This window comes from Drosophila navojoa, chromosome 2, assembly GCF_054131105.1.
Source record: "Drosophila navojoa isolate 15081-1374.11 chromosome 2, UAZ_NAV_1.0, whole genome shotgun sequence".
In the NCBI taxonomy this organism is placed as follows: Eukaryota; Metazoa; Arthropoda; class Insecta; order Diptera; family Drosophilidae; genus Drosophila; species Drosophila navojoa.
Window position 1 is genome coordinate 15257255 of NC_142890.1, and position 17548 is coordinate 15274802.

A 17548-nucleotide genomic window follows, 5' to 3' on the forward strand; every position below is an offset into this window, starting at 1 on the left:
ATTTATGGGCATAGACTAATTAAGAATAATGTTAATGAACAATTTTTTATTAAACTTTTAATATAAACAATTGAAATATATATATAATATTTAATAATATTTAATCAGAAGTGAAGCAGGCAGAGAAGGAAGTAAATTAAATTGACTAATAGTAAATATTTTTATGCTTTTACTGGCATTATAATTCCTTAGTAGAACTACTTTTTTGTCACCTTTATATACTTAAATTAAAAAGAGCTATAATAGCTATAATAGCAGCAATAAAAGAATACCAAATTTTTATTATATTTGTCAAGCACATAATAATCATATTTGGAATACCTTAGCTTAAATTCATTCAAGTATAAATATAACATATATATGTATAAAAGAGTGAATAAATATACAGAAATATACATTGTAATACACAAAAGCCTTGACCTCAACTAAATGTCGTATATCCAGAGCATATCCATATAAAATATTCAATCAAATTCTGGCAGCAGCTGAGCTTGGCATATTAATTACTATTAGCCAACATCTGTGTGTGGGGCAGCACAAAGCTCAAGGTTAACGCTCTGTTCAGTTTTAATGGAGCCAGAGAAATGTCCTTGGCATGCATGTCAGGGCCCAATCATCAATGTACTTTATTTTAACATACGCAACGACTAAATATGCTTTTAATTAAAGCAACAAATATTAATTAGGCCCGGAGGCTTAGGGCTTGGTGTGCGCTTACACTTCCTGGCGAGCAAAAACACATGCTAAAAGAAATAAATATAGCCAAATGCTATCTTATAATATCCTCCAGCAGCTTAGCACAATTCGCTGAGTGGAAAATTCAACGCGAAATGACTCGTTGCCGGCTGCGACCCGCCCCGCCCCTTTTGGCGCCCACGCAAACGAATTCCCACTCAGCTAGCTGAGACAGATGCCCAATAAATTGCCAGCCGGGTACCGCAAATGAGCGCCCACGGTTTCAAGGGTAGCGCTGATTCGCTCCGCTGAAAAAGCTCGAGCGGCATGCGGGGCCAGGACGACAGCTTGGCCAAATCCCACTCAACTCTGAGTGGTAATACACTGAGCAGAAGAGCAACGAGCCAAAGAGAGACCCTGAACGTTGTCTCGATTTGGTCTTGGTCTTGTCCCCAGCAGTTTTAGCGGCAATATTCTTAAGGGTTCTGCTGGGAGCCATCCAATACTTGAGCGAATATTCTGTCCTCTTGTAAATACGCTAAAAATTTACTTACGTATTTTTTTTTTACATTTATTGTAAAATATAAAATTTGATGTGAGCTATAAACTGATAATTAGAGTTTAAGTTTGAGAATGTTTCTCACATTTGTCATCCTCATCAAAGAATAAATCTTGGCATATTTTTGTAAGCCGGCAAAGCTTTTATTATTAAGCTTTTTATTTACCTTTCTTTAATCACCCAAAAGTATTCTATAATAATTAAGAAATATATAATTAAAAAAAAAGAGGCTGTATTTCAAAATATATATTTAGATGTTTTCATATATATAAAACATATTACATATGTGAGGTTAAATCTTACCAAATTTAAACGAATGCCTTCAACTGTTTATTTGAAATATTTAAAAAAAAAAAAAAACGAAAATATGTGTAAAAGCAAAAATTATTATCAAACCAATTTACCATAGTCTTAAAATAAATTTTAAAAAATGTTCACATAATTCTATATTTTAATTCTTTGAGCAGAGTCTCACCTCTAAAACTTCAATTTTTTTTTTTATAATAATCTTTTATTAACATTCCACACAATGCTGAAAACTTAAAAAGCAGACAATTCATTTACAATTGTGATAGACGAACAATTTGCATAAGATAGGGGCAAGAATTTGCCATGCTCTCTATAAAACGTTCAACAAACATGTGGAAAAACTTCAGTATGAAGCTGCCTACATCGACATGAATTACACGTATCTCGTCTCTTTATACATATTGCTATGCGCTTTGTTTGTGTGTGGCAGTCTGAAAGCTCTTAATCCGTATCGTCTCAGCTGGGAGCTGCGGCTGCAAGAGCCCAGCTCAGGACCCTATACGAAAGAGGATGCGGCTCCAGTGCAAGAGCTTTGGCTCACCCAAAATCTTGATCACTTCGAGGCGGGCGATAATAGAACCTGGCAAATGGTAAGCAATTCTATGCTTATAAATATCATATTACGAATTGGGTTTGCTTACAGCGTTATTTTCGCAATGCTAAATATCATGAGCCCCAAGGTCCGATGTATATATTTTTGGGTGGCGAATGGACCATTACGCCAGGTCTGCTTAGCACCGGTCTAACCCATGATATGGCCGTGGAAAATGCGGGCATTTTGTTCTACACCGAGCATCGGTACTATGGCCAGAGCTGGCCATTCGAGTAAGTCGAATGGAGTACATATGATAAATGAAACCTGCAGATTCTTATTCTCAATCTTCCAGAAATAATAACCTAACTGTGAAGAACTTAAAGTACTTAAGCCTGCATCAAGCCTTGGCAGATGTCGCTCACTTCATACGATACCAAAAAGCGCAGTCAGCCGATTTAACACATTCCAAAGTCATCCTCATCGGTGGCTCCTACTCTGGCAGCATGGCAGCCTGGATGACCCATCTCTATCCAGAACTTGTCACAGCAGTCTGGGCCTCCAGTGCTCCGCTGCTGGCCAAGGCGGATTTCTATGGTAGGTAGAAATATGTGTACTATTCACTATTCTCATGACAAGATGTATTCAGAATACATGCAAAGAGTCGAAAACACTTTGACTCAAAGCTATGGCTCCAATTGTACGCGACGCTTAGAGCGAGGCCTTGAGCACTTGGTAGACCTCTTCAATGGGAATAAGACAAGGGATTTGCTCAGGAGACTGAATGTCTGCCCAAATTTTAATGCCAGTGATAGCCTTGATCGCATTGCCTTCTTCAGTGGCATCAACAACTACTTTGCCTGGATCACGCAGAGCTACAGGTGAGATTTGTGCACGAGCTAAGTTTCTCAACTACTAAAGTGTCTTTCAGTACGTACTTGCCACAGCTTTGCGAAACGCTTCTCTCGCAGCACTCAAGCGACGCAGAGTCCTTGCTAACTTTTCTTGAGCTGCTCTACACGCTTGACCAACGCTGGAATGCATATTACTGCCAGGACTTTAGCTACAACTCAATGCTGCAGCTGTATAACGAGTCCTCGGACCACAGCTCAGGCTGTAAGTTGCGTTTTTTACTTTAGACTCTTCAAGGTTTTATCATTTTTGTGTTTCTCTATATATATTTTATATATATTTTTACGCTCGAATAGTTTATTTTAAGGGTAAATGAATTGAAACGTAATCCATGAGCCATTAGAACTAGAAAACTTAAGTGAGTCATGCTAACTCGTTGCGTGGTAAACATAAGTCTTGCTCAGCTGTATATCAATTAGTCATGTGAATCACTCCCTATTGACCTGCTCTACATATACTCCGATGAAATTTTTATGCTCCTTGAAGTCAAAACAAAATGACAATATTTGGTGTAACCATAGCTCTATGTCTCGAGAAGAGTATGCCACAGTCGGTGTGATTAGCCTAGCCTGTTGACAGGCAAACTTGGTTCATTTGCTAACAAATCAAAAATTTGCTTGCAGCACGCGCCTGGTTCTATCAGACGTGCAGCCAATTTGGATGGTTCACAACCACAGGCAGCGGCGCCATTAACACCACATCAGGCCACTCCACCTTTGGCAGCGAAGTGTCTTTGTGGTATTTCGAGCAGTTATGTCGTGATGCATTTGGGCCGGAGCAGAGTCCGGCCACGCTTGCCTTGGGCATCGCACAGATGAATTCTGAATTTGGTGGACATGACTTCGACCAGAGTCTGCGGTATCGTCATGTGCTGTTCACTCATGGCGAACTGGATCCATGGCGGGTGCTGGGCTGTGAACAGGGCCGGCAGGCGTTGGTTATACCAGGCGAGCATCTAGCAATTAGCTGGGTAAATAGTGTGTTAATTAGTCTTCTACCCCGAGCAGGATACTCCCACGTTGAGGACCTCGCCAGCATCAATGTGCAGGACAGTGTGCCCATGAATCTGGCCAAGCTGCGTGTCATGTCCTTTCTGCGTCGCCACACCGAAGTCATTTAGATGGCATGAAACGACTTTATTCATTATTAAATAAATAACTTATTCTCCACGTGGAAGTCGCTCTGTAAATTCCTTCGCTCTGCAACCTCTCGCATGCGTTGCGGCATTTCTTTGTTCGCCTCATTGATCCTGGACAAACATAGACAAATTGAGTGACACTTGAACGTAAGTGAGATAAGTGTTTCGACCTCTCAGCATGTGTATATAAATATATATGTATATATGCGCATGTGTACATAGTATATGTTCCTATACATTGAAGTAGGTGTATGTGGGTGGATTGTTTGCTAAGCTCAAGAAATCGAGAAAGCACTTTCAGTTGATTAGCAGAATGCACTTACATCATGTTTGTGTTAGCTGCTCAATAATCAATTAGAACAATGCAACTAGGTGTTATTAGATTCTTAAGCACTTTAATAGATTTAGTTAGTTGAAGTGAGAATTTCAATTTAAATCAGAAATTCTGTAATATGTAAGACTTTGGTGTTATCATTAATTTTTTATATACATATACATATATTTTAAAGTGCATAATATCTCAAAATTCTTGGAAATTATATACTACAAAAATTAAATAAATAAAATAAAAATAATAATTACATAGAATAGAGAAAAATAAATAAACAAAAATAATAATGGTACCATATATGTTTATATTTACTATATAGATGAGGTGCAGCTCCATATACTGTTCCCTGCTGATTGATAAACATAATAAAGCACAGCTATATATTGGAAATGGTCAGAAATTCCCCATGTCAATACTATGCTCACGCTTGAGCTCTATAGGTAAGCGACACTCTTCTCTTCTCTTATTTGATTTTTCACTGAGCCCGACTTACAGCGCATTATAGTTGCACCACCTTTGGCAGCTGACAATATGAGCAACAATATGTGTGCATTGTGGTTCAGGGCTAATGCCAGCTGAGCGGATACGCAACGTCATACGCTCGCCCACCGGTGAAGCGATATAGGAGACGGCGCATGAAATATTTCTACTGCATCCTCAAACAACATAATATAATAAAAGCATAGCAAAGATTAAATAAGAAAGGCGCATTGGGCTTGCTCGTCCAAAGGCTCAAAGTCGTATATCAGGCAAATACGTGCTATACATTTCGAAAGGATTGTCTATGATGTGCGAGATTGTGTTAAATTATTAAAGCCAAAGTAGCCAAATCGCATACAACGAACGTGAAATGGTCCTGGGCCATATGCATACGACACCTCCCAGCAATAAGGGGCGCTTAACGGCAAATGCGCCCCTATGAAATGTTATTATTATTGGATCACGTTGTCGCTGTTGTTGCTTGTTGTTACCCATCGTCCATTGCCATTTCCAATGTTTTTCTTGGGCGTAAATTGCAAATTGGCGAAATCACAGCACAGTGACTGTTAAGCCTCAATGACTTCTGCTGTTGTTCTATCAGTTTATTCCGCTCAAAGAATTATTCAACTTTGAGTGTGACTGTGGACATTGAAGAGGATTACATTTTAACATAAACCAAATCTACATATTGTTTCCTTAAGCTTAATAGTAAATTTTCTAGTTTTATTTAGGTTTACAAATCTGAAATTAAATATTTATTTGTAAACTTATTATTTTTTATTTAGTGCGATTCTCACGACATTTGTTTCGGTGTTGAAACTTCAGCCAGCGCTGTTATGAATATTTCCTTGATTATTGCAATGACTTTAGAAGCTCCCTTAATATACAAACAAAATCCATAAACAAGCACAAACACACATTTTTATTTAAAATTCTCACCGATCTGTGTCTGCTAAACAAGCTATCAGTAATAATGTTTAAGTAGCCACTCAATTTCGGCTTATACATATATCCATTTATCTATATCCATATGTAACAATATTTCAACTTTAATGCTTCTAAAAGCCACATCGACAATAAGCTAGCTCAAGTGTTTCACACTCACGAGAATTGCATTTGGAGTTCTCAAGAGGCAGCAAACCCAATAAAGTGCTTAATTTGCGACTAGCGGTAAAACTTCTTTAAAAACATTACAAAAACCCGCGAAATTCCATTTTAGGTAAACTTTTTACTGAGCGAACTCTTTGTGCAAAAGCTTTGTGTGCTCGGCTAAAGAAACCTCGAGCATGCGCTTGGCTGAACACTCGCCCACTCAGTGAGCGCCGCTCCGTGAAAGCTGGCTCAAAAATCCAATCCAATTCCGTTATGAATGGCATCCTGTTGCTTGAGCAGACTCGTAACAGGTGGCAAGGCTATGGCAGCGCTCAATGTGGTTCGGAGACAGCTTTAATAGCTCTGCCGACGGCATGGCCAAGTGGCAAGTGGAAGTTACTTTAACAATGGCAGCAATGGCTCCGATTCCCTTCCAAAGAAGAAAAAAAAGCCAAAAATGAGCGGAAAATGTTTGAGAGTAACGTTTCAGGGCTTTCTACAGACACCTTGACACTGTGACACACAAACACAGTTGCAGGTGTCGGCGTCAAGTTTATATTACAATAGCCATCCATGTCAGCAGCAGCAGCAGCAGCAGCAGCAGCAGCGGAAAATTCTTTAGAGCTCCGTTCGCATAGTCCTCGTTCAGGGCTGTTGCCTTGAAATTTGCTAATCGCGTACATATCTCTCAATTTGGCCAGCAGTGTATATGTTTACCTCGTAGCCCAGCAGCCAGGGCTGTGAACTTACTTACCACGAAGCGCTAAAATAACAGCGTCAAGTGGATTAGCTTGCCAGGAAGTTTATAAAGTAAAAACTTAATTGAATGGCAAAAGGAGGCTAACAAATTGCGAATTGCAAGCAAACTGCTGAATTAACACTTCAAGTGGCCTTTAACTTTTAGGTGATGGCAAGTGGTGAGCTTATTGGGCTTTAAACAAGGCTATTAATACATAGAGTTCTACATATATATATAAAATAAATATATATGGGTTATATATATGATAATTAACAATTTATTGATAATCAGATTAAAACAAACGTTAAGCTCATTGAGCTTTAGCAAAAGCATTATAAACTTCGCTGTTATCTTGGATAGGCATCATTATATGGTATCATATATGCCTAGCTTCAGAGCATTTGGCTGACTTCTCTTTCAAAAAGGTGGAGGATCCATTAGAAATAAGTCTTTTATGGAATTGAAGTGTGGAATATATACATATGTATATCGTATGTGCAAAGTCCACAGCAACCTCTCTGTTCTCTTTTACTACGGAATCGATGAAAAGCAGGCAAAATCTTAAAAGTGACACCATTATCTCTGTAATATTAATGTTGATTCTGGTTCATTTCTGCCTAGATTTTAAATCAGCTTCAAAGTGTTTATTTAGTCTATCCATATCTGTATTTTCTGTTTAGCCAACAAATTAATTTTTAAGTACATGTAAAATTGTTTTGCTCTCGAGCTAAGCACAGCTGGAAACTCTGAGACAGAAAATAACGATTGAGCCTTGCACCCAGGTGGTTTGGATGTAAATTTGTAATATAATTTAAAAGTGCCTACAAAGCGCTGCTTGAATGGAGTCTATTAAAGCAGAACCTCGCCCAGGCATCAAAACCATCAAAAAACTTTGCACACTTACCCACCAAACGGGATTCAAATTTAATTTTTGGAGTTCTCAAGCGAATTAACCTTGCCTTCTGCATCACTCGGGGGCCAGCTCAGTTGCCGTTGGTGCGCTTAATTTGGCGTGGACCAATAATTTTCCTGATTTCAGCTACTTGACTGGCTAACTTTAAAGTGAACGCCGCAGGAGCCCACGTAACGTTTATATTCCCTTAGATTTTAATCAGCCCAGGGGCATTTCATAATTATAAATTGTTGAACTTAAGTTTTGCTTCTTGTATACTCTCTATTTATTGGAAACTAAAAAGGTTGTATAGAGCTCGTTTTGGATTGAATATGCGAATATAAATGAATATATAAAAAATAAAGCAGAATTCCCCCTAGGTATTAATCAGCTCAATTTTGTATCATATTAGCTTATTAATTTATTATATATGTACATATATAGCCATCATACATATATAGCCTTATCTTTTAAGCTAAAAAGAATTTTTGATTTTTTTTTTTTTTATTAATTTTTTGTTGTAAAAAATTTAGTTATATATTTGTTCCACATAATCATTTATATATGATATTATACATTATATATATATATATATATATATATATATATATATATATATTTATTTTTTTTTTTTCTGAATATACATGTGTATGTATGTCCGTTAAATATATTTTTAATTGTTACCACTCTTAACATTTTAATCAGTGTAAAATATTCCAGACTCATTATTGCAATAACAAGTTAACAGTTAAAATATTACTTTGGTTTTACGCCAATTCGAAATAAAAAGCAATATCGAATTGTTTCTGTCGAAGACTCGTCTCAAATGAGATTGGTATTGGCACCACCTTTGGGATTATTGGTATTGGCACCACCTTTGGGATTACTGGAACTCTGCGAATTTTTCTTTTTATTTGAATACCATTTCTTTTTAACAGGCAATTTTGCATCCACTCGCTGCTCGGCGCCTTTGCCAGGAGCTGCATTGGATGCAGCATCAGCCTGCGTCTGTTGCAGGTCACTTGAAAGGGGCTTTGGCGGAGCTGGGTGCCTGTAGCTAGGCCGAATGTTGTTCGGATTGCGATTGTGGTGTGTCGGATTGTGACTTTGTGGCCTTTGAAAGCGTGTCACAAACTGATTATTGTGCATGGGTATTACTTGACGATAAAAGGGATTCACTGGCGGCTGCCGCATTGTGCCTCTATTTCCATTTATTTGCATTTGCCCCATCTGTTGCGATATTTTCCGAAGACGCTCACTTTGTCGTTCCATCCAGTGAATGTACAAATGTCGCTTGAATTGGAAAAAGTTCTCAGTATAAAAACTGCACTGATTGCAGTGTACGGGTGTGGCTTGGAGAAGTTCTTCCACCTTCTCGGCGGGCATCGGCTCAACCGAGCCCTTCACGAGAAGCAGCGCGTATATAGCTTGGAACGTTATAAACAAATCGGAGTTGAAGGTGTTCCATTGCTGGATGCGACGCATCGAGCTCGAATAGAAATCAGTCGAGATGACATGCATGTTGAGGCGATTCATAAACGCATTAATTTTAAAGCCAATACGAAAATCACTCGGTGGCAGTTGCTGCTGCTTAATAACATCATTCGCCAGATCCATCATGTGCTCCAGCAGAGGCAGATGTTCGCGCTTCAGCTGAAAATATACTTTTGCATATACATACATACACACATACATATGTACATATATATAAAGTGTAGTTTTACCCACCGCTAACACATTGGCGATCTCCTCTTTGGGCAGCACGACAAAATGATATTGCGCCTTGGGGCACGTCACGTTGCGAAGCACCGCTGCGCGATCGCTTTGAATAACAACATCCTCGCCAGCATTCAGTTTGCGAGTTAATTCGCCACGCTTATGTTCTACATCAATCTCACTCTCCGCCATGGCCTTTGAGATTTGATGGGTTTCACTCGAATAATCCAGCCTAAGAGCAGGAAAACAACAAAGCTGCAGCTGAACTGCTGGTTTTGGTACATCTGATTTGAAATATGCGTTGGACAAGCCTCGGAATATGAAAAACGAAACAGAAAAAACTGCGAATGTTTCACTCTCACAACGTCACAAATGCATATGCGATTCTGTGCAATTTACCAGGCGTGACGTCACAAATCGAAGCGCTGAGAAAGTAACCTTCAGCCTCTACATAAATGTTCGATTCCATTCCATGGATGACGTGGCCTTGCATACATCTGTAGCTACAAATAATCTGATGATTGTTGCAAGCATGCAAAGTGGGCTACATAGAAAATACAAAGTCTTGATCGCAGCTAACGAGAATTACATATGTTTATGAATGTATTTAATTTGAATACATTAATTTTTGCTTTTATTAAATTTTAACATTTCTAATGGGTTTTTCATAATCTATAATGTGTAGAAATCCTGAGGAGTTTTGAAAGTTTTCGGTTGGTTTCGTGTAATATTTTATTTTTTTTACTTGCTTTCCTGCAAGTTATTGCCTTGAATTTTATTCTGAGCTTTGGGAGCAGATGATTTTTTTGCACGGGGCTGGAATTGCGCTTGGCTATGATGTGGATGCATATTTGTATTCATATTACCGATATGGTGATTTGGTGCATGGCTTTTTAATCCAGGTTTCTGCACATTGGGCCCATTGAAGGTACGAGGTCCGTTTCGCCCATTGAAGGCCCCTTGATTGAGCTGGCGAGATTCGGACTGGCTACAAGGTGACTTTTGAGCATTTTTATCAAAGTGGTTGGCATGTTCACCTTTATTTATCTCCGTCAGTTGGTTGTTCTTGTTTTGGCGCCATTTCGATGGGTTTTGAGGTCCGTGTGGGCTTTTAAAGGCTCCTTGATTGAATTGGCGAGATTCGGACTGGCTATAAGGTGACTTTTGAGCATTTTTATCAAAGTGGTTGGCATGTTGACCTTTATTTATATCCGTCAGTTGGTTGTTCTTGTTTTGGCGCCAGTTCGATGGGTTTCGATTGGTTGCAGGCTTTTCGCTTTTAAAGGGATTGGCTGGCAAGTTTGGATCATGATTGCCTGATTTCACAGCCTGATTTGACTTTGACCGATTTGGTGTTAACGCTGCCTTGGGGAGAGTCGTCAATTTTGCATCGTCTAGCATGCGAATTATCTTTTCCACTTCCTGATTTATTTGGAGCTTATGTTCTCGTTTCTCCCAATGCTCAAACAGGTGTCCTTTCAATCCGAGCAAAATATCTGTTTTGAAATCGCACTGATTGCAGTGCAAGGGCAAAGCATTGAGCAATTTGTCTGCTTTTTCAGCTGCCATGGGTTCTATGCTGCCTTGAAAACTAATCGCCGCATAAACTGCCTGATACGTTAAGAACAATTCTGTATTGAAGCTGTTCCAATGCTTTACTCGACGCATGCACTTCGAATAGAAATCATTCGATATAACATGCATATTCAAGCCGTTCATGAATGCATCAATTTTGAAGCCAATCAAAAAGTTACTGGGCGCCACATATTGCTGCTGCTCAATAATTTGATTTGCCAGTTCCTTCATATGATCCAAGAGCGGCAATTTGTCTCGTGTCAGCTGCAATGCGGCAAATGCATGAGCACAATATAAAATCAAAATATATGTATATATATGTACATATGTATTCAATGGCTTACCGCACACACACTCGGTATATCCTCCTTGGAGACAACTATAAAATGATATTGAGCCTTGGGATAAGCATCTTTGATTACAACCGCTTGATCAGTTTCGATTAGAGGCTTCTCAATTTTCGCCCTTTGCATCAACTTGTTTTTTGCTGATTCCGTGCTATTACTCATTTCGAATCTTTTCCTATATCAAATACACACATACATACATGACAGTCTGAATTCGAATGAGACACTTGGAATAGGAACACAATTGCTGGTGAGTATTAGAATACAGTGCTGTAAAGAGTTCCACTAACATCTGTTTGCTTGCAGAAGAATGTATGTCAGCCTTTTACAACTGTTATGTTCATTTAGTGCTGCAGCAGGTGCTCCTTGAGCGAAGGTATGTTCTTGGCAACGAATTCACACTGGTTGCACGCCAATGGCTTGGACAACAGCTCCTCTACTCTTGCCTTGGGTAAACGTTGTATTTGGTCGTCTTTGCTTAGGTTCTCATAGAGTGCTGTAAATATTAGAGAATCAATGCATTTTCTGCTTTTACATTCGTAGACTGCTGCTTGCACCAACTAACCTTCGTATGGTATAAATAGCGATGTATTGAAGCTATTCCAGTGTTTCTTTGTCTTTAGCCAATCGGAGACAAAGTCCTTTGATATTACGTGCAAATGCAACCGTTGCATACTCGGCTGGGCATGAAAGCCTATCTGAAAGGATTCAAAGCATTCGCCGCGCACTTCAATGATATTGCGGGCCAGCAGATGAAGCTCCTCCAGTAATGGCAAATGTGTCCTATTCAACTGCAAATTGATAGAGAAAAACACGTTTCAGAATCTGTCTTAGCAAACCGCGAGTACTTACCTGAAATATACTGCCAATATCTTCCTTGGGAAGCACAAGATAATGATGGCGTGCTTTTGGATATTTGTCCGCAATAACAACTGCAATGTCCGTTGATATAATTAAATTAGCTGGATCTAAAATTGTTTTGATCAGCCCGGTTTGCCAAGACATTTTTAACAGCTGATTCGACCGGCAGTCGATGGTCATGCAGTGTTGTTAAAGTCGAAATTTCCCTTAGCGCAGTTGTGGGCACACTGATGCGTGCGTCGAGCGAGCAGTGCAGCGCACTGCGAGCAGCAACTTAAGTCTCCCCTTTCAAATGTTATGATATTTATGAAAAGTTAACCTATTAATTTTTTATTAATTTTTATTTTATTATTATTTTATTATTTTTCTATACAAGTTTACAATATATCAACATATTCGTTATTATACTTTGCACTCATTTCATAGTAGTGCATTACCCAACACTGCACGCAGAGTATATGCAGCCCTGCATGCAGCCCTGCACGCAGCCCTGCAAACAACAACAATGAACTACAAGACCCGAGAAGAATATTATTTGTTTGGCTGCCTAAATGTGCTTGTGTGCAGCGTGTGGGCAAGTAAAAAAAGTGCGTACCGCAACGTACAAAAACGGCCGTACATTTTTAACGCAACGCATGCGGAATTCGCACAATTACGTGACACTTTTTAATTGAAAAGCATTCAAATTTCATTTGGGGCATCCAGTGCACCGCCAATCTAACGGAAATTTGCATCTGAAAATCGAAAGTCTGCCCACCTAAAGCTGCCCAAAAGATTACGCAAAGAAAATTATAATTGCAGCTAAAGCTTCACACAAGCAACATGGCGCAGGCCACCGAAGTGAAACCACGCCTCATGGCCGAGCCACTGCACATACAGCGACTCGAGGCAGCATTAAATATGCGCCCCTTCATGGAGATGGCCCGCGAGGCCCTAAAGCAGCCGTTGAGCAGTGGCAGCGGCGAGGGCAGCGACACTGAGCCGGAGACTGGCCAGGAGCAATGCATTGACTCGGACGAATCGTCGACCAGGGTGGGCATGGTAAAAATGAAACTCAAGAAGCGACGCCGAGAGCGTCTCCTGGGCAGCAAAGAGGGTAAATAGGATACAAAATGTGAGCAGTATTTTTAATTGATTTTCACTCTTCTTCGTTGACAGAGCGCCAGAGCGTAAAGGCGCAGCTTTACAACTTCAATGATATAACTAGTGATCGGGAATGGCTGTACGAAATATTGCTGAGCGACACAGATAGCGAGCCCCAGGTGAGCGACGAGGATGAATACGTTAATCAAATGCTTCGTGAGCATCTACAGGAGCAACGCCACCGAAAGAACTATTACAAAAAGGCCACAGTGAGTAGTGAAGCAGCTGGTTAATTGGCGCGTATTAAACTAAATGACTTGCAGAACGCTCAATACGCTTACTATGGCAGTGGTCTGCTGTCCAATCACGACATTTACGCTGAGCGCCAGCAGGCAACAGTTGGCGTGCGAAAACGTCGACGCCGCACCAAGCAGGAGATACTCTTGGCTCGTTTAGCTGAGGCGCAGGCGGGTCCCAAACCGGCCAAGCAGCGTCGCCGTGGGCGTAAGAAGCGCACCACATTGGATTCACCGGAGTCGGGGGAAGTGCACCCGTCCGAGCTTGGCAAGTACAGTTTTGGTGACACGCTGCCTGCGAACGATGAGGATGACGAAGACAATGGCGAGGTGGACTACAAGCGCGAACTGGCCAACTTCGCGCTTGATTATCCTGAGGAGGAGGAAGAAATCGAGGAAGAAGTGGACGTTGTGGGCGCTGTGGACGGACAAGTCACGCGTGTGCGTCGCCGTCGCAAGAATCCTGAAGTATTGGCTGCACGGCGGCGGCGCATCTGGCAGATCATGTCCAAAAAGGAATCCGGACGTGTGCAGCGCATCAGAAGCAACAATCACAAGGAGATGCTGGCCAATTGCAAGCGTGTGGCGGGAATGTGTGCCAAGGTTGTGCGCCAGCGAGCCCTCAACTCGCAGCGTATCATGAAAGAGACCGTTTGGCGGGCTAAGCGTCTAACACGCGAAATGCTCAACTATTGGAAGCGCTATGAGCGCGTGGAGCGTGACCAGCGTCGCAAACAGGAACGAGAGGCCGAGGAGCAGCGTAAGCAAGATGTCGAGCTTATCGAAGTGAAGCGGCAACAGCGCAAACTTAATTTCTTAATTACCCAAACGGAGCTGTACGCCCACTTCATGTCCAAGAAGCTTGGCCAGGGCACCGAGGCGGATCAGTTGCGGATACTCAGCCAGTTGGACGAGGAGCATAATGCGCGTCTGGCTACTCAAGACGATTACGATGCAGGGGAAATGAAGCAGCTGGCCCAGGCGAATGCAGAGGCTGCAATTCAGCGAGATTTGGACAAAACACGCGCCTTCGATGTACCCTTCAAGAAGGAGCAGATATTAGAACAGCTGCAGGAGCTAGATCAACCGCTGCCAGAGAGCGAGCAAATGAAGGATTTGCCACAGCCCAAGATGTTTAAGGGCACGCTTAAAGGCTATCAGATCAAGGGCATGACATGGCTGGCTAACATATACAATCAGGGAATCAGCGGCATCCTGGCCGATGAGATGGGTCTGGGCAAGACAGTGCAATCGATAGCATTTCTATGCCACATTGCCGAGCATTATGGTGTGTGGGGTCCCTTTCTGGTCATTTCGCCCGCCTCAACACTGCACAACTGGCAACAGGAGATGGCACGGTTTGTGCCCGACTTCAACGTGGTGCCCTACTGGGGCTCGCCGAACGAGCGCAAGATCTTGCGTCAGTTCTGGGAGCAGAAGCACCTGCACACACGTGAGGCTAGTTTCCATGTAGTGATTACCTCGTACCAGCTTATTGTCAGCGACTACAAATATTTTAATCGGATTAAGTGGCAGTACATGGTTCTGGACGAGGCTCAGGCCATTAAGAGCGCCGCATCGCAGCGCTGGAAGCTTCTGCTGGGCTTCAATTGCCGCAATCGCCTGTTGCTGAGCGGCACGCCCATACAGAATAGCATGGCTGAGCTGTGGGCGTTGCTGCACTTTATAATGCCCACGTTGTTTGATTCGCACGATGAGTTTAACGAGTGGTTCTCGAAGGACATTGAATCGCATGCCGAAAATAAGACTGGCATTGATGCGCGCCAAATCTCTCGTCTGCATATGATATTGAAACCCTTCATGCTGCGGCGCATCAAGAAAGATGTAGAGAACGAGCTGTCCGATAAGATTGAGATTATGGTTTATTGTCCGCTAACCATACGCCAGAAGCTGCTGTACAGGGCACTGAAACAAAAAATTCGCATCGAAGATCTGCTGCATGTGGCCAACGGTGGCTCCACGACTTCTGCATCTGGCGATGGCTCCATTTTGGATCGGAACTTTACCTCGAACCTCATGAATCTGGTCATGCAGTTCCGCAAAGTCTGCAATCATCCGGAGCTCTTTGAGCGGCGCGATGCAAAGAGTCCCTTCAGCATGCGATGTGCGGAGTATGTTCTACCTCGATTAATCTTTCATGATGGACTACTGCATAGCGCCCTACCCAGCCGCAGACACCTGATATATAATCGGTTAGTCAGTTATTTGGCTTTGAGTTGAATGGAGTTTTGATATATGATACTTTCTCGATGATACCTCGACAGATTCAACATCTTTAAATCGGCCAACATGCATAGATCACTGTTTGATGATGTACACGTTGATAGCTGCTTCAGTTTTACGCGCTTGTCGGATCTGTCCTTGTCCGATATGGAGGATTGCACCTGGCATGGCCTCATTGACTTGTAAGCAATTAGTTTCTAATTGTTGCTGTACGTATTTAGTTCTGAATTGCTTTACAGCTTGTTGCACTATCGTCACGTACTGGCCAAGCAGCCTTTGCTTGCCTACCGTCGTCAGTGGTGGCCACATCAACGTGCTCCACGCTATCAGCTCTTGGAGCCAACTCTGGAACGTAAGCTTGTTCCGGACTATATGCTCACCAACAGTGTGCTGAGGAATTTCATCTTTACTGCAGTGGTAAATTATTTTAAACTCATTTTCATTGAGCTGCCCTGATCTTTACTCATTATTCATTAAGAGGTCCAATTAGACTACAAGCATTTGGTTTGAATAGTTTCATGCTATCAGCATATCTATGTATTCATAAATATGATATATTTCTTGTTCATAAGGATATCGTTATGTAGATCGTCTGATATTCGGAGAATATTCCTTGCCGAATACGCCTTCCTTATTTATACAATCCATATTATCAATTATAATTGTTTTTCCGCTTTACAGACGTCTCGAGAGAGTAGCGTTTATGCGTTTGGCGATTATATCACGGTCAACATGCAAGAAACGATAGAGCATCGTGTGATTCGCTCCAAGGTACTTAAGCAAAAGGCTGCACTGATTGAGGAGCTCGTCGATGGCGATGGCCAGCCACAGGTGAAGGCAGATCCGCTTGTAAAGCAGGAGCTAGAGGTGGAATCTGTGGAGGTGCAGACCAAATCGAATGCCAAAAGCGATGTTAAGATGACCACGCTACATTTGCTGCCCGAGTTCCCGCATCGGCCGCGTAAGCCGCAGTGCTATAAATGCGAACCGCTGCAGATGCCGCGCTTTCTCTACGGGCTGGGTCAACGGGTGCAGGCGGTCGATCGACAGTTATAGTGAGTAGCAATGCTTGAATGTATGTAATAAGTACTAATATCTGGCATCTATTTTTTTGTCAGCTGTGAGAGCCGCGCCGCAGCATGGGCGCACATACGCCACATGCAGTGCGAGAATGCGCTGGGCAGGGAGCTTGTGGGCACTGGCTTGGCGCTCTGCAAGCCGCGCTATGGCTGGTCGTCGATTGTGGTGCCCGATAAGGAGACACTCATAACGGATGCGGGCAAACTGTTTGTGCTAGACAGCCTACTCACACGCCTGAAGGCCGAAGGTCATCGTGTCCTTATTTACTCGCAAATGACCAAAATGATTGATCTGCTCGAGGTGGGTTTGAATCTTTGAAATCGCTACGATCGAATGCTAATGCCATGTGTGATTTTTAGGAGTATATGTGGCACCGCAAGCACCGCTATATGCGCCTCGACGGCTCTAGCAAAATATCTGCTCGTCGCGACATGGTCGCTGATTTTCAAACCCGCGCGGATATCTTTGTCTTTCTGCTCTCCACACGAGCCGGTGGATTGGGTATTAATTTGACTGCAGCTGATACGGTAAGTTGAATTAATCAATCTGTTGTTGGTAGAAACCTCTAAATAATGCTTATATGGCTGTGCCTTAGCTAAGTTCTATTGAGGTCGACTTAGTTCACAATTGAATGAAGAGTTTCTCTTAAGCATTTTAGCTTTCAATTATAGTCAATCAAAGTTACTT

The 17548-nt window shown here is 41.8% G+C and overlaps 5 protein-coding genes across 5 annotated transcripts in view; 2 read left to right on the forward strand and 3 right to left on the reverse strand.

The window, feature by feature from the left end:
• The first annotated feature begins 1887 nt into the window (after positions 1-1887).
• Positions 1888-4163, forward strand: LOC108659157 (putative serine protease K12H4.7). The gene is made up of 6 exons (XM_089256491.1): positions 1888-2133; positions 2187-2368; positions 2431-2672; positions 2725-2956; positions 3007-3191; positions 3611-4163. The coding sequence occupies exons 1-6, from the start codon at positions 1912-1914 to the stop codon at positions 4105-4107; spliced, it is 1560 nt and encodes a 519-aa protein (XP_089112617.1). The 5' UTR covers positions 1888-1911; the 3' UTR covers positions 4108-4163.
• A 4169-nt stretch (positions 4164-8332) lies between these two features.
• LOC108659192 (aprataxin-like protein) lies at positions 8333-9686 on the reverse strand. The gene is made up of 2 exons (XM_018112000.3): positions 9388-9686; positions 8333-9312 (listed from the first exon to the last, which is right to left on the reverse strand). The coding sequence occupies exons 1-2, from the start codon at positions 9565-9567 to the stop codon at positions 8482-8484; spliced, it is 1011 nt and encodes a 336-aa protein (XP_017967489.1). The 5' UTR covers positions 9568-9686; the 3' UTR covers positions 8333-8481.
• A 263-nt stretch (positions 9687-9949) lies between these two features.
• On the reverse strand, positions 9950-11526 carry LOC149092176 (uncharacterized). Its single transcript, XM_089264158.1, has 2 exons — positions 11295-11526; positions 9950-11214 (listed from the first exon to the last, which is right to left on the reverse strand). Exons 1-2 carry the CDS (start codon positions 11457-11459, stop codon positions 10117-10119), a joined length of 1263 nt encoding a protein of 420 aa, XP_089120284.1. The 5' UTR covers positions 11460-11526; the 3' UTR covers positions 9950-10116.
• On the reverse strand, positions 11526-12355 carry LOC108660069 (aprataxin). The gene is made up of 3 exons (XM_089264169.1): positions 12150-12355; positions 11863-12088; positions 11526-11793 (listed from the first exon to the last, which is right to left on the reverse strand). Exons 1-3 carry the CDS (start codon positions 12336-12338, stop codon positions 11642-11644), a joined length of 567 nt encoding a protein of 188 aa, XP_089120295.1. The 5' UTR covers positions 12339-12355; the 3' UTR covers positions 11526-11641.
• A 284-nt stretch (positions 12356-12639) lies between these two features.
• The window catches only part of Ino80 (chromatin-remodeling ATPase INO80), a 37743-nt gene continuing 32834 nt past the window's right edge, over positions 12640-17548 (forward strand). Inside the window, exons 1-8 of the mRNA XM_018113322.3 lie at positions 12640-13254; positions 13317-13510; positions 13565-15750; positions 15823-15963; positions 16021-16198; positions 16463-16836; positions 16900-17161; positions 17221-17388. Coding sequence (XP_017968811.1) covers positions 12981-13254; positions 13317-13510; positions 13565-15750; positions 15823-15963; positions 16021-16198; positions 16463-16836; positions 16900-17161; positions 17221-17388 — 3777 coding nt within the window. The 5' untranslated portion in view covers positions 12640-12980. The remainder of the gene's footprint in view (positions 13255-13316; positions 13511-13564; positions 15751-15822; positions 15964-16020; positions 16199-16462; positions 16837-16899; positions 17162-17220; positions 17389-17548) is intronic.

Coding starts and splice junctions, on each gene's coding strand:
- LOC108659157 (XM_089256491.1), top strand. CDS start 1,912: ATGAATTACACGTATCTCGTCTCTTTATACATATTGCTATGCGCTTTG. Junction 2,134..2,186: donor ATAATAGAACCTGGCAAATG/GTAAGCAATTCT, acceptor GTTTGCTTACAG/CGTTATTTTCGCAATGCTAA. Junction 3,192..3,610: donor CTCGGACCACAGCTCAGGCT/GTAAGTTGCGTT, acceptor ATTTGCTTGCAG/CACGCGCCTGGTTCTATCAG.
- LOC149092176 (XM_089264158.1), bottom strand. CDS start 11,459: ATGAGTAATAGCACGGAATCAGCAAAAAACAAGTTGATGCAAAGGGCG. Junction 11,215..11,294: donor ATATACCGAGTGTGTGTGCG/GTAAGCCATTGA, acceptor GCCGCATTGCAG/CTGACACGAGACAAATTGCC.
- LOC108659192 (XM_018112000.3), bottom strand. CDS start 9,567: ATGGCGGAGAGTGAGATTGATGTAGAACATAAGCGTGGCGAATTAACT. Junction 9,313..9,387: donor AGATCGCCAATGTGTTAGCG/GTGGGTAAAACT, acceptor GTATATTTTCAG/CTGAAGCGCGAACATCTGCC.
- LOC108660069 (XM_089264169.1), bottom strand. CDS start 12,338: ATGACCATCGACTGCCGGTCGAATCAGCTGTTAAAAATGTCTTGGCAA. Junction 12,089..12,149: donor ATATTGGCAGTATATTTCAG/GTAAGTACTCGC, acceptor ATCAATTTGCAG/TTGAATAGGACACATTTGCC. Junction 11,794..11,862: donor GCTATTTATACCATACGAAG/GTTAGTTGGTGC, acceptor TAATATTTACAG/CACTCTATGAGAACCTAAGC.